The sequence below is a fragment of the Protopterus annectens genome, chromosome 5.part0 (genome assembly GCF_019279795.1).
Source record: "Protopterus annectens isolate FY-2018-M chromosome 5.part0, PAN1.0, whole genome shotgun sequence".
Lineage (NCBI taxonomy): Eukaryota > Metazoa > Chordata > Ceratodontiformes > Protopteridae > Protopterus > Protopterus annectens.
Window position 1 is genome coordinate 259175926 of NC_056735.1, and position 23284 is coordinate 259199209.

Sequence of the window (23284 nt, forward strand, 5' to 3'; positions counted from 1 at the left end):
CCAGTTAGCAGATAAACTCTGGTTGGAAAAGATAGCAAGAAGGGAGAAGAGAAGAGAAGAGGAGAGAGGAGAAGAGAAGAGGAGAGAAGAGAAGAGAAGAGAAGAGAAGAGAAGAGAAGAGAAGAGAAGAGAAGAGAAGAGAAGAGAAGAGCAAGAAGGGAGAATAGAAGAGGAGAGAAGAGCAAGAAGGGAGAAGAGAAGAGAAGAGAAGAGGAGAGAAGAGAAGAGAAGAGAAGAGAAGAGAAGAGAAGAGAAGAGAAGAGAAGAGAAGAGAAGAGAAGAGAAGAGAAGAGGAGAGAAGAGAAGAGAAGAGGAGAGGAGAGGAGAGGAGAGGAGAGCAAGAAGGGAGAAGAGAAGAGACGAGAAGAAAAGAGAAGAGAAGAAAAGAGAAGAGAAGAGAAGAGAAGAGAAGAGAAGAGAAGAGGAGAGAAGAGGACGTGGTCAAAAATAGTCAGAGAAGTACAAATAATTGGGGTGTCACATGGTGAGGGGAAGGGAGAAAGTGTGAGTTGCAGCTGTGACAGTTAGCACAGCAAGAAAAAAGTTAGGATAGATGAACAGATGAAAAGAATAGTGTTAAGTGATAAATAGGAAATAGAGACAGAGGTGGCCATGTAAGAACTGGTACCATATGATGAGTAGATGGGAAAAGTAGACAGGAAGAGACACTCAGCTGGACAGGACAGGTAGATGGAACAGTGGAGAAGTCGTATCAAAAACAGCATGGGAGAGATGTGCAGTATATTAGATGCAGCACACTGGAAGGAGACAAACAGCACAGACATTGAAAGTGGTTATGAGTGGTGGAAGTGCATGGGTAAAGGTTAAAGATAACATATGTAATGGTGTAGGGCAGGAAATGAGAAGAGAAGTAGTATGGGGATCAGGAAAAAGGAATATGGTGTTCGAGACCCAATCACAAAGGGTTAAATGGTGTAGGTAAGAAAGAAAGGACAGATGATCAGATTTCACTAGTGAAACTAGTATAAGGGCTTAGACTTTGTTAGACATGATGGAAGGTGATCAGAGATATCACCAATGGAAAGGGGCAGTCACTATAATAGTAAGCCAATGGGAAGGGGTAGTCACTGTAACAGTAAACCAATGGGAAGGGGTAGATGCATTTTTTTAGTGCATGAAAGCGCAAATAAAGTGTCAGAGAAGACAGCCAAGGTGGCAACAAGCAGGGCCAGCATGATGGCAACAAGCAGGCCAGCATGATAGCAGACAGCTGTCAAAGAGAGTGGGGTTTAGGAAAGAGCATTCCCAGAATGTTACCTGCATCAGCAATCAGCACAATGAGAAAAGGTGGTGAACAGGAAGTATAATGACTAACTTGGCAGTTTAGAAAATGGAGAAAGGGTTAGGGCTACTAGGAGGTTAGAGGAAATCAGGCACAACAACCAGCTCTTTGCAGGAATAGGCACCATAATAGCCTATAAAGGACACCAGTGCTTACAACTATGTTAGAACGTTACATTTTAATGATCATGGTTTTAAACTAACATGAAGGGTGATGGACAGTGATATAAGCAAAAGAAGAGGTCAGTGTTGCGACACTCAGACGGTGGGAAAAAAAAGTAGCAAAACATAGTAGAAGAATAGACATGGGTGACTCAGAACATGGCTATATAGTATTTCTTCGCATTCCAAGGAGTCTGGATAGGAACATGAGGGAGACACAAGCTGTGATGCAGAAATGGGTGTAAGCATTGCTGATATCAAAGAAACATGGGCCCGTAACAAGGAAGAGTGAGACTTGAAGGCCCACTATAACTTCTTCAAGAATGGGAGAGATGGGAGAGCTGTAAGAGGAGTTGCAGTCTGCATAAAGGAAGACAACAGATATGAAGTCAGAGAGAAGACGAAAGCAACACTAAAAATGGGTTAACAGAGTGGGCAGGGTCAGATCCTAGTTCAAGGGCTTTGATAGTTATGACAGGAAAAAAAAGGAGAGCTGGTGAATATAAATATATATATATATATATATATATATATATATATATATATATATAGCGTAACATTTCTCAGAGAGACCAAAGAAGGAGGATGAGAGATTTAAGGAGAGGGCAAAGGAGAGGGATAGGAAGAAAACAGTAACTAATACTCTAATACTCACAGATCAGAATGTGTGCGGGACAGGCATGGAAATTTCATACTCCTGAGCAGAATGAAAACAGAAGTTCACAGAAGTCTTGGACCACGAGGGTTCAGTTAACTGGTGGAGAACTGTATCAGAAAAGATTGATTTCTGGACATGGCCCTGACCAATACAGAGGTGGTCATGTATTTCCAGGTTAAGACACTATTAACCAACAGCAATCATACCACTTTGTGGTTTATTGTTGGAGGAAAGGCTATGAGCAAAAGATGATGGTGTTGGATTTTAGAATAGTGAAGTATGCTGTACTTTGAAAGAGGTTCAGGGGTGATTTTAGAGACTGGAAGCAAACTGTGGGAGTAAACAAGGAATGGAAATAGGTCAGGAATGGATTACTCAAGGACAAGGCTTTTAGAGGCAAAAAGAGGATAAGGTTATTCTGGCTACATAGGGATGCATGGCTAACAATTGGAGCAAAAGTTAGGATTTACAAGGGATGGAAAGAAGTGGTTGAGGATATGCAGGAGGCACAGGACATGGACACTAGCAGAAGGCAAACAAATATGGTCAGCAGAAAAGCAAAAGTTGTAAAGAACTGCTTTTGTATGTGCATAACAGAAAGGAGTAAAGGAGACACAGAACTGGCCAGAATGATTAAAGATGAGAGGGATACCACAGAAGACAAAAAAATAGAAAGGCAGTCATTGAATAATGTAATTCAGTCTTGAGTGACAAAAGCTAGAGAAGTGCATCATGCTGAGACTGAGGTGGGGCAATATGGGGAGAGCAGAATCATGCTGAGACTGAGGCAGGGCAATATGGGGAGAGCAGAATCATGCTGAGACTGAGGTGGGGCAATATGGGGAGAGCAGAATCATGCTGAGACTGAGGTGGGACAATATGGGGAGAGCAGAATCATGCTAAGACTGAGGTGGGGCAATATGGGAAGAGCAGAATCATGCTGAGACTGAGGCCGGGCAATATGGGGAGAGCAGAAGACAGGGAACTGGCTGCTCTAGGGAAGTATAAAGCACAAGAACCAGATAGGTTGTCTTCCAAAGTCCTTAGAAATCTGACTAATGCAATGCCAGACCCTTTGACAGGGGTATTCAACAGGTGACTGGCTAATGCAGATATGCCAGAGAACCAGAAGGAAGTACAAGGAAGAAGAAAAATAAGATACATCCTGGGAACTGCAGGCCTGTTAACAGCAGTGTCAGGGTAAGTCATTAAGGAAATCTGAGGAAGGTGGGTAGTGTTTCATGATTACATACACCACCATCACAGAAACCAACATATGGTAATGTTTGGAAGGAACTGGTAGGCCTACGTCATCCAGTTTTTTGACTGGATTACAGGTGAACTTGAGAGAGAGAAATATTATTGGATGTGGTCTTCTTGAACTTCAGCCATGCCTTTCAACATCTTTTCTCAAGAATCTAAAGGCAGAGACAATTTTTTAAATTTGTAATTATTTGTTTACTGGGAGAGTCTGACTGGGTTAAAGATCGCTTTTCAGTGAAGGCCCCAGGGAGAAAAGCTCCAATAAGTACAGTGGTAGTAACATTACAGTATATGACAAGACTGAAATAATAACAGTTATAAAGAAAGGGAGAAAAACCTGTGATGACAGAAATACAGTGGTAAGATACAGAGGAGAAACACTGAGTGGTACCATGATACTAATGCAACACACTGACATGATTATGCTGAGGTAATGGTAAGGAAGAAAACTAGCTGAATTAAGTTGTAAAGGAGAGTATGAATAGTATATCCATCCATCCATAAATCTTTTTTCCCATGGTGTCAGGGTATCACTTCAACAGTGACAATCATCTCAAGCCAAGGTTTACACTGCCAGGTGGCTAGCCCTGCCACAGTAGTTTGTCCTTACCACTCATTCACACCTATGGCTAATTTAGAATGCCCAGTCCACCTACTGCATATCTTTGGAATGTGGCAGAAACCAGAGCACCCAGAGGAAACCCACACAACTGCAGGGAAGATATGCAGACTCCACGCAGAAGGCACCCCAGCCAAGAATCGAACTGGAGAACCTCTTGCTGTTAGGCGATAATGCTAACCGCTGCACCACCACGTATATATATTCTTACTCTTATATATACTATTAGTATGAATAGTATATATAAGAGTGGTATATATAGAGCTGTTTTACACGGTAGGCAGTGTAAGAGAAAGGACAGAGGAGGGAAACTTCTCGATTATTGCAGATGTGCCTAATCCTATTTATAGGTATCTAAGTCTCAAATGGTGGGGGATTTAGGGATGGGAAATGTCAACCAGGTGTGGTACACATGCAGAACCAATGATTGGATAAGTACGATTTTTATCTGGAGTTTGAATGATGTAGGAGCTGTGTCTTTTTTAGTGAGAGGCTGTAGTCAGTAGAGATAAGGGTGAAGTCATCTGCATACCAGTCAGCAGTGACTGACTTTGTGGCCCCTGAGAGTTTGTTAATGAAAATGTTGAAGAGTATGGGGCTAAGGATGGAGCCTTGTGGGACCCCAATGGAGACAGGGAAAAATGGGAGAAATCTCTGTGTCATTTAATGGTTTGTGACTGGCTAGAGAGGTTGCTTCTGAACCAGGTAATAGAAGTGTGGTTAAACCCTATGTTGGAGAGCTTTTGAAGTTGAATGGGGTGTGAGACATTATTGAAAGTTTTTGAGAGGTCAAAGTAGAGTGCAGGTATGAACTTGCCATCATTCCTTAGAGTATTGGCTATGTTTGTGAAATGTAATAGTGTGGTTGTAGTGATGTAGTGGGGGTGGAAACTGCATTGGGGTGGGGAGAGGAAGTTATTTTATGTGATATACTGATTGTGCTGGTACTGAATGCACTTTTTTGATAATGGAGATAAGATTGCAGTTGCGCAGTAGTTATTTATGTCTGTAAAATGTCCCCTTTTATGCAAACGTAGGATGTAGCATTTTTTTTCCAAAGTAGTGGTATATAAGATTCTATGATTGAGCAGTTTATGAGTAGATACAGGATAGACTATTGCATTGCCTGATAATTTTAGATATTCTGCTAGGAGAATGTATGAAGCTAAGGCAATGGACTTTCAAGAAGAATTTCTTAATACAAGAGGTGAAGACTGGTTTTAGAGAGAAAGAGTGTGTGTTAGAGTTGTTTTGGTGGTAGATTGGGTGGGTTGGGTGTGTTGTTTGAATAAAGATGCTACTGACATAATGAAGTGGGTATTAAAGAGAGTGGGGAAATTCCTCGATGAACTTTGGTGGAGTAGGGTCAGTCTGGAATGTGTAGTACAACCTGGTGTAAGGAGTTAATTTATGCTGCACCAGGAAGCTTTTGGATTTTGGCAATTCTTCGATTGCAGGTTAGTGAAGTAGTTAGTTTTATCAAGATTAATGTAATATTTGGCACAAAAATGAAACTGACTGAAGTTAGAAATTGAGTAAAAAAGGAGGAGCAAGGAGATGTAAGGTATGAATAGGTACCTGTTTATATGTAGAGGTATAGTTTATCCTGGGGTTGAGCAAGAACAGACCCCAGCAAACAAACAAATATTATTTGAGGTCCTGTTGCTTCCTTTTCTTTTTTCTATGATTTCTTAACATGGAAAATTTTATTTTTTAACTGATCTTATTGCAAGATTAATAAATTTAAGATAAGATGCCCCATTTGGGATGTACCTTACTAGGCACCTGCAGCAGCTGGAGAGACCCCAAAAGTTCCTTACCAAAAGGATCATGGGCCTCAAACAGTTGCCCTATGCAACTAGGCTTAAGAAACTACAGCTCTACTTAGTTGCTTACCGCCTGCTCAGAGGTGACCTCTGCCTGACTTACAAGGCCATGTCCAACCCAGAATTAATGGACATGCTCCACCTTAAAAAAAAAACAAATCTATTAGAGCCACACGCTCCTCGGACTTAAACCTCAGCACAGCAATAAATAGGACATACTGGAGGGATAGATTCTTATCCCAAAGGCTTCCCACACTCTGGAATAAAATCCCAATTCACGTAACACAAAGCCCCTCGCTAGCCCTCTTCAAGAGAAATCTTGATGAGTGGATGGCAAACCGTAAATTTGCACCTGGGATCACTCCCGTGGCGCTACTGGACAGAGGCTCTAGAAGTTAAATGATAAGGGTGGAGAGAGCCAAACACATTTTCAGCTAGGCTTATAAATGCCCTAGGGCAGATAGCCTAGTATAAACCTATGAACCTATGAACCTGTAATGGTTTGAATTCAAAAAGGTTACCACCAGTGATAAGCCCTAACACAGGAAGAAAGCGGCTGGCGGTAGCCCTTTTGGATTCATAGACAGACCTACTGCAGTGATATTACATGGTTGGTAGAATCACCATTGTGGGCATTTCCATGACCATGCTGAATGCTAATAAGAAATTCTGGAGGAGTGGCACATGCCAATTAACTATGTGCTCTTCCCACAAATGCCTCCACTTAGGGTACTTCCATACCCGAATGATTCAGAGAATTGCTTGGCTGCTTAAATTAGCACAGTTATCTCTGCTATTGAACAAAGCCAAAATGCTGTGTGCCTTCATTGTAGTCAATGGGGGAGACTACGTGAAAGGTAGGATCCAAGTAAGTGTCCATGGAGGTGTGTGTGTGTGTGTGTGTGTGTGTGTGTGTGTGTGTGTGTGTGTGTGTGTGTGTGTGTGCCTGAATGTATGTATGTATGGGGGGGGGTGGCTGCCATTGGTCTCAACTCCCATAGACTAATAAGTGAACCCTGTGATACCGGAGAGGGGAACTTTAGACACAAGAGACACTTTTTTAAATATTACTCTGTCTGTAAAAAAATTAAAATAAAAACTGTTTGTTTTTTTATCATGAATCATTTTCTGAACAATAGTAAGTATGAAACTAATGTCTGAAATGATTGGCTGAGTTTAATCATCTGTGATTTTGGAGGGACAGGGTAGTTATAGGAGACAATATAAGAGGTGTTCTTTAAAATCAGGGACAGTTGAGAGGTGTGTGTGTGTGTGTGTGTGTGTGTGTGTGTGTGTGTGTGTGTGTGTGTGTGTGTGTGTGTGTGTGTGTGTGTGTGTGTGCATGCGTGTGCTGTGCATCTGCATGCGTGTGCTGTGTGTGTGTGTGTGTGTGTGTGTGTATATATGTGTGTGTGTGTGTGTGTGTGTGTGTGTGTGTGTGTGTGTGTGTGTGTGTGTGTGTGTGTTTGTGTGTATGCATGTGTGTGCTGTACATTTGTGTGTGTGTGTGTGTGTGTGTGTGTGTGTGTGTGTGTGTGTGTGTGTGTGTGTTTGAATGTGTGCATGTATGTGGAAGGTTAAAAGAGGGCCTTGCCTGTGTCAACATGATACATGGGCCACCAGTAGTGATTACCACATGAAAGTGCTGATTAGTACTAACAGTAACACTACATGGTTCAGAGACATGCAAATTATCCAATAATGCGATATTTTCATATTGCAGCTAAATATGTCTCTGAAAAGGCTTTTTTTCATGGTCTTGGAAACTGCCACTTCTGGTTGCAGTAATTTTTTCGAGTGCTGGAAATGTTCTGTGAATCCCAGAAAATTACGCTATACAGTCTTGCAGTCGTCACTATTGGCAAAATCTCCTCTATCCATTCCCATCCTGGCTTAGTTTTTTGAGAATACTTCCTGTTACTTTATGAATATATTATTCTGTATAGTTATTTCCTTTTAAGGACCTGCATCCAAAATCCTTCTCTCTCCTTACTTCTTTAATTTCTCCTTATTGTATTATTGTATGTTTGCCTCTCATCTGTCCCTGATTTTGCAGAACATTTCTGATATTGCCTTATGTTTTTACCATCCCTCATAAAATGTTATTTTATCTAATAAATCACTGAGGATTACAGTTTCATAGTTATTGTTCAGAAAATGTATACTGATGCAAAACCTGTGATGCTATTAACTTATTCAGTGAATTAGAGTTGTATGTGTTTGTTATCTGTCCCCAGTTTTAGAAAGTTTCTAATGTTTGCCTCTCATCTTACCCTGATTTTGTGGAATGTTTCTGATAATGCATCATGTTTTTGCCATCCCTCTTACAACCTGAGTTTTTCTAGTAAATCACTGAGGATAACAGCCATTCAGTGTAATGCCAGTCAACGTTTCATATTTGTTCTTACTCAGAAAATGCATGTTTAAACAAAATTTAGTGCTCTTTTACTGAATTAAAGTTGTCTGACACTTAAAGCTCCAAGCTGTTAATGAATTGCTTCCTATAGTCAAAAGTAGTGAGTTTGAATCATTCCACTACTACTTGCCTACTGTGTGACATTGAGCAAGTCACTTAACCCAACAGTCCTTCTGGGTCACCCCTGAAAAGGTACACTTTGTCTAGTGGCTTTACCTAGTTTACAGATAGATAAAATAATATTTAAAATTTGCCCATCCATTATTTTTGGCTTTGTCAAAAATCCTTGCGCAAAGACGATGAGAGATATTTGCTCTATTACAAGTAAAATGTGTAGCTTTCTAGCAAAATTTTTGTGGATTGCAGTCACTAAATAATGACAGGCATGTGAACTTCCGACTGCATCATGCAAAAAATAATTGTAACTGCTAAGCTTGTTATTCTAGCAACTTTCTAACTATTTAAGAGAAATATTTAAAACCTCTTTCTGATTTTGTCTTTGTCTCAGATTCTTAAGATAAGAAGTTGAAATTGCACAGGGGAGTTGAAGTGGGTTGTATTATATGGTTCTGAGAGCAGTGAGCTTAGATGCATTTCTGAGCCATTATTTATGTATTTATTCATTCACTTGATCTCAAGCAGCTATCTGAGGTATACGGTCATGGAAATGGCTGTAAATGATGGACATACCTGTTTGTGCATGTGTGTGCATGTATGTTTGTGTGTATATCTGTTTGTGTGCTCACAGGTGGTATAATTTGTTGACTGTTGACAGTGTGTTTATTATCTAGCTGTGAATAAACTGATTAGCTTGAAGTCTACAAGTTTAATGTTAATATTTTAACTTTGAATAAATGTTTAATTTAACTTGTTATTTTGCGGACACATTAGTGTGAAATGCAGTTTGTTTGGCACTTTGTACAGCTGACTATCAGCTGTTAGTGAGCTGATTCCTGTAGTACAAAGTTTGAAGCTATCAGCATCCATTTGTTTACTGTGTGACTCTGACAAAGGCACTTCACCACACTATGTTACTGTGCTGTCCATGAAAAGCCTTAAAATCCAAAAGTTTTTATTAAACCAACCACACAGAGATACACAGTGATGAATACTTTAACTGGTTCACTGCATTTTGTCCAAACTCCCAGACTTCTTTATCTGCTATCTGATAAAGTCCACAAGTTTGGACAAAAAAACAGTGAATCAGTTAAAGCGTTCATCTCTTTGTATCTCTGTGTGGTTGATTTAATAAAAACGTTTGGATTTTAAGGCTGTTCGTGGTCTGCAAAGCCTGAAGTCCTCAAGCAGTGCCTACTTTTGTGCTTACTAGTTGCTCAAGATTACTTGAGAGTTTTGGGTGCTGTTTTTCCTCCTCTATTTGGTGTTTGTAAGCAGACAAGTTAAAACGTTATGCATTGCGATTAGTTAATATAGATCTAATTCACGCTTTTTAAAATGCAGAAAAACAGCTGACTGTCATTCCCTAGTAACTATTACTAGTAACTATTTACTAGTAACTGTGGCATCTAGGGTTGAGATTTCCTCTCTACTATTCATGTCTGATTGGTGAAGGGTCAAGAGCTTCTTTTCATGCTGAACCAACTCCATAGTGTACAGGGATAAAGACCTATCTACATCGCAGGTGACCTGAGATCAAATAGTGGCCCAGGTACCTGTAGGAGCTGTCCAAAGAGAATGTGAGTGAGCATGCACTACTGCCTCACCCATTCTAGGGGAATGGAGGTGGCTAAGACTTGACACATGGTAATACTTATTGGGAGCACTAGGTGTTTACCCACTGGAGTTCCAAGCTGGCCGACCTTATGCTACTGTTGTACATTGTATTAGTAGCCAAGGGAAAAGTGGCATGCAAGTTCATGTGTCCCCTTGGGAGGTAGTTATTGCAGGCTCAGAGGAGCCATCAAGGGGAGAGGGGTACTGTCATGGAGAAAGGGTAGATTGCCTCCATCCTCCAGACCAGCAAGCTGGCCCACTTCCTACTGCCCAAATCTTAATGAGGACTGGAGTGCTGATAAGCATTCCCGAGTAGGTGTGAGTGGGCTATAGAGCTTTTACTTAGCCTGAGAATACCCAATTCCCATTCCAATGAAACAGAGGGAGGGCCACATGGGAAAAAGTAGAGGAGACACTAGGCAAGGGCATGGGGAGCATAAAAAATGAGTTCCTTTTCATGCTGTCCTTCCTTCTCCATTCTTCATGCTCCTTTCTTGCTTGTGCCATGACCACTTCATGTTCGAACTCTGTCTCTCTCTCTCTCTCTGTCGCTGCCTGTCTGTCTCTCTCTCTCTCTTTTTCTCAAACTGTTTCATTCTCTCAGCTGCTTTGATCTCCACATGCTTATCTCTGTCAATAGTCTCTTTAATATTTATTTCTAGCTGCATTTTAAGATCAGATGAGGACACGGTGGAAGACCCTATCTTTCAGCTGCATGCTGTGCACTTAAAAGTCCATGACACTCTGCCTCCATGTCTGGTGGACTGAATTTTATTTGCATATAAGATGGGCCTTATGTACTTTTTATTCAAGCCATTATGCACAAGTCCTTTATAATTGCATTCCTTAACCAGCTGTGCTACTAATATTTTAGAATGGTCCTCAGAGATCATCTCACCAGTGTTGTAAGTTCTGTGTCTAAAAAGTAACAATTCTGCAGTATTTTGTGACTAAAAGAGTGAGCACACTTGTAAGTGACAAGTCTGTTTTGCAGGATATAAAAGTCCACTTTCGAATTTATTCACATTACTACAAATGAATATGACAGGCAACAGGGGTTAAGTAATAAAAATCTGCATCTCTGCCACAACTGTGGTGAATGCTTCTGGCTTTAGAAGCCCACATTTGCATCAGTGCAACCAAAATGCATATGTAAGAGGGTTCTTCTTTCGGCTTTTCCCGGTTAGGGGTCACCACAGTGGAACTCCGGTCCGCTAATGATTGGCAGTAGATTTTTACAATGCCGAGGTGCCACCTCAATGCCCAACCTTCAACGAAGGCACGCCCATTTACGCATGTCTTTCAAATGCCACTCGACCGCGGGGAGAACATGCAGGCTCCACACAGAAGGTGCTCCAGCCGAGAATCAAATGGGAGAACCTCTTGCTGTGAGGCGACAACGCTACTGGTGATTTGCCTTAATAGCTTATGGTAAATGTGCAGAATTGCCTTGAGTTTTTACCATCACCTGTTGCATCCAAATAAGCTGTATATGTCCGCTCCAGACGCACCGGGATAGTCTTGAGTTCAACACAGTAATCCTCCCAGAACTGTGGTGTCAAATCAGATGGAGCCAGGATATCTACAGTTGCTATGTACCTCTTCAGGAGAACCAACAACAGAAGCAATTAACTGTGCATGGCTTAGTAGATGAAAGAGAGAACCTTCTAGATGAACCAGTGAAGAGATAGCAAGTATAAGACAGGCCACCCCAAAACCGGCTTTTACTGAAAACTAATTAAATGTGCTTCACAGTAGGGTCTTGACTCTTAACAGTATTTATCAGCTAATACTAACCATTTAATGATCAAATTTAATAACCAAAGTACTGTATCCTTTGCAATCATGAGATATATGAAATGTTTTACCACACAAAATAATCATTACCTTTACATAAATATTTAAACACCCCTTCTGTTTATATAAAGTAATGAATATTAGTATATTCCCTTCTTCAAGTGTTTAACTTTTCCATGTCAAAAACAATCTTTGATGGCCATCATAAAATAAACTGCTGCTTCTTCAAAAAAATTATTTGGAAGGCATTTCCGAACACTGGCTACAGAGTGTAATACTGCTTTCCCCTTCTATCTCATAGTCCCTACCCAGAAATCTTATAAGTCTATAGTGAGGTAATTTCTTGTAACAGTGAGCGTTTTAAGCCATATGGTTATGTATTTATGTATTAATGTACCAACATTAATCTAAAAATGACAGCTATAAAGCATACTGCATCATCAGTCATAGATCTAATATCATGCTAATCGAGCATGAACACACTTATTATTGCATGACCTGTTTGTCTGCTTACTGTGTATTTTATGCTTATCTCATAACTCTGCCTTAAGTGGCTTTCTTAGAAAATATTTACATTATTCCATCATTTGTGCCAAGTCTGACTAAATAAATGAAATCCTTATGGTACCACAATTGCATTATCCATGTTGACAGAAGAGAAACATGAGTTAGTCCAAGGGTAGTAGTATTATGAAACTTATCATCGGCTTTGGAATTTTACAGGATGGAAGCCTGAATGGACAAGTATCACTAACCTTGAGTAAATCATTAGTAACATTTGTCAGGCAAAACAATCTTAATCCCAATGTTTATTTGCCTTTTTTAACCGAGTTTGTTCTTTGAGGCAGCCTATATTCCTAAAGAGTATGTCCATATGTACTTGTCAAGGAGCTCTTATTTTGCATGCATGCATTTGTACAAATGCATGGTGTATGTGATTCTTCTGCTAGCTTTGTCAATATAGACTGCTGAGCCTGTAAAATCCACACAGCTTACTTTCCAGCAAGATTCTGTATATTGTATTCTATGTTATATTTTATTACATGTTGATCTGTTGATGTGCACAAGAATCAAAACATAAGTGAATGATGGCAGCATGTCAAACAACACTTCGAAAACATGCTTACCAAAACAAAAAAAAAAATCAACAGGTCAAAGCTACAGCTGATTACAGAATGAAAGCAAATAGTTTCCTTTTGTGATTATTTAACCAAAATCCTACCACTAACTTCAGTCACACTTTGAATAGTGGTAGTGTTACAAAAAGGGTTTTGCCTAAGATAAGGTATAGGTTTGGATTGGGTAGGGTTAGCATATATTAAGGTAGGCAGGGTGTGGTATGAAAACTATAATGTTTTGTAAACAACACTCTTCCTACTACACAGCATATTACTATGAATTAAAACATGTACAACATTCTCAGAAAATGTTACATGGAGCCTATTATTTACTTTTCCACTTATATACATACATGTGTTAGCAATGTTTTGTTTGCCCAACAGCTATGGAGGGCCAGGAATGCTGAAGTGAAGATATAACTCAGCGGGGTTGATTACTATGCTATGCAATACAAGCAGAGTACTAGAAATGATTCCACGTCTAATGGACTTGCTAATGTTTCACGTGATTATCATTTATCATAATTTTAGAATATTTTTAGATACTTTAATACAGGCTTAAGTGGCCACACTGTTGCTAATGCCCTCTTTGACAATATATTGAATAATTTGTAGTTTAACACCAGAAACTGCAGAGTGCAAAATGAATAATTCACAAGGGAATTATGTCGTGTGCATTAGCTACATAAAATCTTAGAGAAAAATTATGCAGTTTGTTCAAGTGCCGTTTATTTCATCTAATTCCTGATGTGTCAGGCATTTGCACTTTTTTCATGCTTGTTCTTTTCTTTCCAGATAAAGAAGAGTTGTTCCAGAATGTCTTGACACAAGTTGCTGAACAATTTTCAAGGTAAGATTGACTTGCTTCACTAAATGAACTACATGCCTTTAAAATACATCGTGTAACAGGAGACGTATTTGAAATAGTTCACATGTTGTGTGGTCATTCAAATATGGCCAGTTAGTCTCTGTGACATATACAAAAGTAACTTAGTAGTGGTCGAGTGAGTATAGATAAATGAAAAGCATAGTGCATAGGCTTGGTGATCAGTATGGCAAGATGTAATGGTCAGGACAGCAATCAAGGTGCTGTGTTGTATGGTTAGCCAGCTGAGGGAATAGACCATAAATAAAGGCTCTGTGGGCCAAGGAGGCAGAGATTGTTTGCCTTTACCCACTTGTTTGACTCAGCGTATTGCTGAGGTAAACGTGTGCTGATCATTACATACTTTCATAAAAGCAAGTAAAGGGAATGAGCAAATACCAACCATCTCCTGTATCCTCTGGGTACACTATCTATAGCAGGAATTAGCTTTTAAGATACTTTGACCATTCTGCCTCCAGTACAGAAAGGAAATGGCTAGTATAGTATGTTGGACTTTTATTCACTCCATTTTGAGTCCAAAATCCTATGCTGCTTCAGGAGGTTCTATTAGGGAGCAAAATGTTTATCCATTCATAAACTGGTTGGGACATCCAAATGGGTACATGGTCACTATTGTAAAATGGCTTGCATATAGACGCTGTGTGTAGACATCAGATTCATTAGCTTCTCAGTTGGAAATCGGCATTACCATCAAGAATAAGATCTGGGCACAGTTCTCTAAAACCAGTTTGAGCTTGTTTACATTTCTTCACTATCCAGACACTCAAAACGTAACACTGCCCTCAAAGTACACATTAAAAAAATGAAGTACCCAGATGCAAACTGCTCATGGTGGCACATAGCCCTCCTACAATGTGCACATTAGATGCAAAATAAAAAAGCAGCAATACATGTAGCTTATATTGTTCAAAACTAGTGTCATGGTATTAGTATAGGGACACAGTGTTAGTATGGGGGAAGGGTATTATTATGGGGGCATGGTATTAATATGGGGGAATGATATTAGTATGGGTCATGGTATTAGTATGGGGGCACAGTATTAGTATGGGAGCATGGTATTAGTATGTGGGCATGGTATTAGTTCGGGGCACAGTATTAGTATTGGGGCATAGTATTAGTATGGGGCACAGTATTAGTATGGGGGCATGGTGTTAATATGGGGACACTGTGTTAGTATGGGGGCATGGTTAATTGGGGACATGGTATTAGTATGGGGGCATGGTGCTAGTTTGGGGCATGGTATTAGTATGGGGGCATGGGGTTAGTATGGGGCGCAGTATTAGTATGAGGGCCTGATATTAGTATGGAAGCACAGTAGTAGTATGGGGCACAGTGTTAATATGGGTGCATGGTATTAGTATGGGGGCACAGTGTTAGTATGGGGTATGGTATTAGTATGGGGTGCAATATTATTATGGGGATATGGTGTCAGTATGGGGGCATGGAGTTAGTATGGGGGCATAGTGTTAGTATGGGCATATTATTAGTATGGGGGCATGATATTTGTGTGGGGCACAGTATTAATATGGGGGCATGGTGTTAGTATGGGGATGTGGTATTACTATGGAGGCATAATATTAGTTTGGGGGCATGGTATTAGTATGGAGTCATGGTGTTAGTATGGGGGCATGATGTTAGTATGGGGGCATGGTAGTAGTATGGGGGCACATATCAAAAGGGTATGCATAGCAGTTGATTAGCATGTTCTGCTCAAATTCAGATGTGGAAACTTGTGAAAATGGACCCTTGTCCTACTATATGACAAAAAAAAAGAGAGAAATCAAATTTTATATGAGTGGTTATATTAGAGTTTTTTCTTATCCATCAGCACAGTTGATATTTATCCATGGGCACTGTCATTTAGTTTTGCTGCATTCTCCTGGTAAATTAGGAGTATACTTAGCCTGGTACTGTTTATGGTATTACCCTATGTTGCTCTACAATAATCAGCTAAAGTAAAGCTGTCTTGAGTTATTGTCTTCCTGGTAGTAAAACTGCATTGCCACTAGGAAGAAGACATGGTTACCACTGCCTTTAATAGGTTCAAGCTTGTCACTCTTACCATAATTGCAATATGTTAAAAAAGCAACCCCCCAAAAAAAAACTCATACACCAAAATTCACCCAACAGAGTTATGAACACCGTAAAATATTTAATGTCCTATGGCCATAGAGTATATATGCTTAAACACACACACACACACACACACACACATGCACACACGCACGCGCACACACACACACACACACACACACACACACACACACACACACACACACAATGTAAATTGGTTTTATTTTTATTTGTTAATATAAAATGATTCTTGATGGTGTTGTGTCTAAGCTTAAAAGAAAACTTTACCACATTGTGCTAAGTGAAACTGGGCAGTGAGGGGCTTCCTGCAGGGTGTGTGTGATTCAAAAAACCTGGCTACACAACATGGCTTACCCAAATAATCTGGTCATCAGTGCAGCATAATAAAAACCATATAATGAGGCAAAACAAGATGATGGAGAAATTCATAAACCTTTAAATGTTGCACATCAGAACTGTGCCTACAGTAGATTTGAGCTCAACCATTTACCCATGGTCAGACAAAGTAAATAGTGCAGTAATGTTAGGAAATGCCACAGCCATAGTAAATGTGTATCTGCTGGAGTTTCTCATTGTAGTTGCCATGCCAAGTGGTGTGCAATGTCACCCCCATAGGTGCCATGTCATCCAGCTGCACATAACATTTCATGGCTTCCGCAACAGTTAGATTACGGACTGGTACCATGTTAATAGGGACATCATAATGGAAATGTGTCAATCTCATCTACAGCCCATGTGAGTCATGGAGCACCTAGCAGATACCAAGGTATGTGTGACTTAATGAATAGTAGTTGCAGGAACTTTTCAGTGATCTACTGTGGGCACAGTGGGGTATCTCAGGCCTCTGCCTCAAGAACACTCTTATTAGTTTCTGAAGCCATGTTTTAGCATGTGAGGGAGCATGTGTGGTTCCCAGGTTGGGAGGGTGGCCTAATGGTTAAGGTGTTTGCCTTACAAACACAAGGTGCAGGGTTTGAGTCTCACAAGGGATAATTGGCTAGGCTTAAAATGGCTCGCAAGGGCAGTTAGCTTAGCACTAATCTATGAACCTATGAGCCTTCATACTCCAGAGGAGAGAGCTAATGCCATGTGAGAGTTCTATAATATAACCCATTTTCCTTAGGTACTGGGTGCTGTAGACTGTACCCAAATCAAAATTAAGGTCCCACTTGTTGAACTGGGAGGGAGATATGTGAAGCACAAGAGGTATCATTCCATAGGTGGTCTGCAGTGCACATGATATCATTTACAATGCATGCACAGGCCACCCAGCCAGTTTTGGCTGCTTCCATGTATGGCATAAACAGGACCTGTACCAGTGATTAGTGAGAAGTGGCCTCCCACAGGAGCATCTTGTTGGTGATACTCTGGAACCAGGATAATGACACCCAGAAGAAATCAAAAGTCAAGCAAATCAGGGGTACAGTTATGTATTATTGTAAACCAAAAACATTACTGAGCATGTGTTTGGGCTGCTGAAGGCATGCTTTCACTGCTTTGATTCATCTGGTGCTGCCCTACACTTTGACCCTGCCACGTGTGCCAAAAGACAGACTATATATGCATCATTACTCAATACCATACTTAGGAAGCAGTTACAGCATGGTGAGTTCTTGCACAGCCAGCAATTCCCAGCTCAGCAGGCAATGGAAGCTGAGTCAGATGAGGGTTTAGAAGAAGAGCCAGCAATGTGGGATAATCATACCAGATGAAGGTTGGCATAGTATGTCATAGCCCTAGCAAGGAGGCAGTTATATTGCACATTGCTTCACAGCATAGTAAATAATAGTTAACCAGAAACACTGCAGTAAAAATGATCCATGCAAAAACATCACCTTGTGCGTAGGCTGGTCACACTGTGCATCAGGCATAGGCAAGACAAGTAACAATGTACAAAAGGCAGGATGCAATTATCATCATTTGAACAGGTGGAGAAGGGAGTAAAGTAGCATGCCTTTTGCAGGAGAGTGTGAGTTCTGAAATACTTAAAAAGAAAGAAGTGCTTTTATGGGAAGTTTCAGAACTGGTATGGGTTAGGTTTAATGTCATGAATAGCCTGGGCAGTGGGTATGTGTGATGTGCAGGGGACTGTGGTGGTATGAATATATGTATACAAGGACACAACCTTAGCAGCTGGTGCAGCACAGTATATTTGCCTACCTAGAGCCAGGGCATGCATGACAGAGTTCAACATTCCATGCATGCTCCTCCCAATGACAGCTGGCTGTGCAAAAAGTTGCAGTAGCTGTACCACCCCCCTGACTAGATGCTGGTGTGCTACATGACCTTGAATTATATCTGCTAGAAGAATAAAGATGCTCACAACCACAGGTATGTCCTCTCCTAGGAGTAGACACCTCCCAATTGATGTTGCTGTAGAAATGCTAGTACTGTGGGGTGGGATATCACTCATCCATGGCCATTGTGGCTAACATTTATGGATATAGCAGATAACTGGGTGCAAGGGCATCTTCTCGCCCTTGACAAGTGATCCAAGGAAGACATTGCATAGCCCACTGTGTGATTTGGTCTATCCAAGGATTCACACATATGGGACATGCACACCCGTAGATCAGCATGCACACCATGGATCATCCTCACTATTTCTTTCATGGCTGTAGTGGCACAAACCTGTGCCTCCATGATGGCTACACATGTATGTCGGGTTGCAGCCACTGATACATCAACCTCAGGGGAGGGTCTCCAGCATGCTGCATTACCAATCAACCTTTGTGGACCTCCCTGCCCATAAGTACTATTGGCAGATTCAGACTTCTGTCTACTGGGGATCAGCACACTTCCTGATCAACAGTATCTCCATTATCCTATCCTCTCTCTAATGATTGTATAACCTGGGTATCCACAGGCATAAAGTTTGGGGTGCAGTGGTCACATTCCCTGTGTTCAGCACACACTCTGTACTCCCTGAATGTGCTAGTCAATTCCACCCATCATTTTCAGGGGCTACAGATCCTCCAGCATTAGGCAGGGGCAGTTCCACAGTGCTGGCGCCAGATAAGGAATCATCTGTGAATGCACCAAAGCAATAAATATCCAGTGTAAATGTGACCCAGCATCACGACTACACATGCAGATGATATGTTTGTAACTATAAGCATGACCAAAAGTAATACCCTTGGCCATACCCTGTACAAATAGTCATACCTGTTGGATCCCTGATACCAATGTATATTGCAAGTCAGACAGATTTAATGAAGTTTAGAGAAACTTAGCAGTAAAGAGAACTTTCAGCTATTTATACACTGTTTAGCAGTACATACCTGGAGCATTTACAGTGGAGACTGTCTGAGTCCTGTTGCCCTGACCCAATATGCAGCACTGCACTGTGGGACTTTATAGAGGGGGTATTTCCTTTGAGGCAGTCTCCAAAGCCGTAGATGAGGATAAGGTGGTTCACAAAGCCGATCTTGTCCTCGCCAAGGCTTTTGACACCATCCCCCATTCTGGAATTATATCTAAACTCACTAAACTAGGTACAAATCCCTGCATCACAAGATGGGCTGCCACCTGGCTCACTGACAGAACCCACACTGTAAAAGTTGCAGACTCCAAATCTGACCTCAAAGCAGTGACAAGTGGAGTACCACAGGGTTCAGTCCTGGGACCTCTCCTGTTTGGTATCTACTTCTCTGAAGTACAGGCTAATACAGAAGGCCTCTGGCTAACTAAGTTCACAGATGACTGCAAACAAGGAGCCATAGTCAAGTCCCCAAATGATGTGGACATCCTACAGAAGGACCTCGCTGAGACAGATGCCTGGTGTCAGAGCCATGGCCTCAAGCTTAATGCCAAAAAGTGCAGTGTCATCCCCTTTGGTAAAAACTCTGTACCCATGAACTACCACAAAGGCAGCAATCTACTTAACACCGAATGCGTGATAAGACAACTTGGGATCCAGGTGGACAGTAGTCTCTCCTTTGATAGTCACATCGCCACAGTAGTCAGGAAGTCCTTCTACATGGCACACCTCATCATAAAAGGGTTCTCATCCAGGAAAAAAGAGGTCATTGTTCCCCTCTACTTGACACTCATTAGACCCATTATAGAGTACAACGCCCCTTTTAAAATGTACCTCACAAGACATCTGCAGCAGCTGGAAAGGCCACAGAAGTACCTCACAAAGAGGATTACTGGCCTCAAACAAATGCCCTACACTGACCACCTCAAAAAACTCCAGCTTTACTCTGTAGCATATCGCCTACTCCGAGGTGATCTCTGCCTAACATATAAAGCTATGTCAAACCCAGAGCTGTTGGACATGCTACATCTAAAGAAATCCCAATCCCTGTGAGCTACACGCTCTAGGGACCTAAACCTTGTCACCACAATAAACAGGACATGCTGGAGGGATAGATTCCTATCCCAGAGACTTCCCATACTCTGAAACAGGCTACCCATCTATGTCAAGCAAAGTTCTTCATTAGCACTCTTCAAGAAAAATCTTGATAAGTAGATGAGAAACAGGAACTTCACCCCGGGGAATCACTTCTGTGTCTCTGCTCGACAGTGGCACAGGAAAATAACTTTCTTGGGTGGCGTAAGCCAGGGAACCTTGTTGGCTAGGCTTACGTAGGCCCTTTGGCTGATAGCCTAGTACCTACCTATGTACCTATGAACCTATGAAACAGAAAACACAAAGTCCCCCAAATCCAAAACAGTTCATGTCCAACCACCTGTTGCCTTACATTTCTGTTCCACAATTTTTGCTATGTGGCTGATACCACTGATCACATCTGTCACCCTACAGTGGGCCATTTTGTAGCCATGATCCTGACCAGCCAATGCATTCACATTGCTGGCAGTTTCAGCCCAGGCATAGTCATTGTGAGGTTAGTCGGCTGCATGGACATCAAAGAACTGTTGGACATGGAAAGGGAGGACTTGGAGTACTACCTCATTCTCATCATCTAAGAATTTGGGCTTGCAGGTGGCATGTGTGTGTGTGTGTGTGTGTGTGTGTGTGTGTGTGTGTGTGTGTGTGTGTGTGTGTGTGTGTGTGTGTGTGTGTGTGTGTGTGTGTGTGTGTGTGTGTGTGTGTGCATGTGTGTGTGTATGTGTGTGTGTGTGTGTGTACCCAGTTTTTTAGCCATTGCTGTGTTGGTTATAAAGACAGTGGAATGAAAAGCCTTGCTCCTGCATGGGCCTTACAAATTCTTACACTGCTACGATTCTCCCAGGCCATGTAGTATGCTGCAATTGTGCTTGACAGTTAAGATATCTGTAGCCACGATCTTAAAGTAAATGCCAGGCATGTGGGTGAACCAAGCACATATTCCCCACAAAACAGTCACTGAAATGCAACTGGCCAAAAACACATGACCATGAAATAACACTGTTGCAAAGACTGTAGCTATGGACATATACACAAAGCGTACAACACTAAAATAGTATTGAACAATTCTCTGAATATGAGCTCAGGGGTGCTTCTCTCATTCAGCTTAACAATCCTGCAGGCTACTAAATTCAGTATCCTTGCAATGCAACTCTCAAGATGCCTAGGTAAACACATTTAAAAGTGGTGACAAACTGATGTCCCTTATAGCGGCAGGGCAAAGAAAAGTCAATTGCAACTGTTGTACAAAGGAATGGATTCATAAGAAATAACACATGTTATACAGCAGATATCTTAAGCAGATGAAACTTTGCTCCAAAATCATCCTTAGCAGGAATTAAACACTTTCAGCAGTGTTTTTTTTCCATAGCATGATGAGGATCTGTGCTTCTCATCACACATATGATGTAGATTCACCCCTTGAGCACAAACATTATGCTAATTAGGATTCGCCTCATTATTATTTCTGAGTCGCTCAATGTACAGAATGAGCAAACCTGGTAAAAATTGTGAAGAGTTCTACACAAATTGTGAAGAGTTCTACACAAAGCAGTGCATATTCTCAGGTATCTGTGGGCAGCATTTGCACACACGTGGTGAGCATATCCTTTTAAAGGGGAGCTGTCATTCCATATGTAACCATCTGGACATGAGTCACTGTAGAACATGGTTTCTTAGCTGTATAAACTGGCACTAAGGACTGCCATTTTGCCATACCTTAAATTGCCAGGGGGAGCCATAATATTAATAGAGTATATGTGATTTGTTATTCTGTTAAAGTGCTGTTAAGTATTTATCTAATCCTTGTTTCTTCCTGTATTATTTGATGGCATTTTGTTTATAGATTTTTTTCAGTTGTACGTACCTGTGTGAAGACTTACAGTGCTGCTCACTGGATAATAATAGAATATCTGTCTTTTCTGAAGTTGCTGTGAGTCGTGCAAATCAGGTACTCATCAATAGCTGTCTTTGTATGGTAGAAGAAACATGTGAGAGCTGTTTTGGTGCCAGTTCTCTTCCATCTATCCCTGAGATTCTTCAAGGAGAGACATTGTGGTTGGAGAAGGAGAGGTTATTGCTCCTTTTAGAGCACAGAGCTGATGTGTGGAGGAGACAAAACTATTTCTTGATCTCCTCCATTAGGATTACAAGCAGAAGTACCTGCAAAAGTGCTATGAAGCCTCAGTATACCACTGAAACCTGAAATAACTTGGGTCAAGCTGTCACTTACCATGCATAGGGAATCGGTGCTTTCACCATTATAGTGATATGAGGTGCTAGAATCCTAACCTCCTTCACTAATAGGAGGATGAAGTTAGTCAGCAGGCACCACCTATGTCCTGTAAGTACATATGTAATATTAGGTCAGCCTTCAAACTGCCACTGTATGCCATCCACAAATATTACATAATGCTTTTTTTTTTTTTTATCTATAGCATGTGAAAAGATCAAACGGAAGAAGCACCCTTTTCTCTTTCCTATACTGCTGTTTCCATCCTTTAATCTGGTCAAAAAAAAAAGATAAACATTCTATACATATGCCAAAAAAGAGCATCTGCATCACTTATTTTTTTTTGTAATCATACTGTGAGCGATGGGTCACAAAGGGCATCATCAATGCCCATGTGCAACAGAAAGAAATGACAATGCTCATTCTACAGCAACAATGAAGTCCAGTAATGTCATGTACTATGTATATTGGCCTTAGCAGCCATCTGTCGCATGAATGAGCTGAGTTCACAGGTTCATGGGTTGGTACTAGGCTATCAGCCTAGGGCCTATACAAGCCTAGCCATAACAATTCCCTGGCTGTTTCTTCCCACATTATTTACTTATTTATTTAGTGTCATTGAACTGGCAGTATGCAAATGCACAATAAAGTAAAAGCTTATACCTTTAGTCTGACTCCTTCCATGGCTCAGCCTGTTAGTGATGTGATCTGTAGAGTGTTGGTGCATGGAGTGGAGGGTTCATATCCTGTCAGAGTTGTATTTTTTATTTTTTACTTTTCTGCTTCCAATATGTAAATTTGTAGCAGTCACATGTTAAGTGCTTA

General features: G+C 41.0%; 1 protein-coding gene across 1 annotated transcript in view; it reads left to right on the forward strand.

The window, feature by feature from the left end:
• The window catches only part of PDE9A (phosphodiesterase 9A), an 851735-nt gene that overhangs the window by 18659 nt on the left and 809792 nt on the right, over positions 1-23284 (forward strand). The window contains exon 2 of the mRNA XM_044072227.1: positions 13691-13745. Within this exon, the coding sequence (XP_043928162.1) occupies positions 13691-13745 (55 nt within the window). The remainder of the gene's footprint in view (positions 1-13690; positions 13746-23284) is intronic.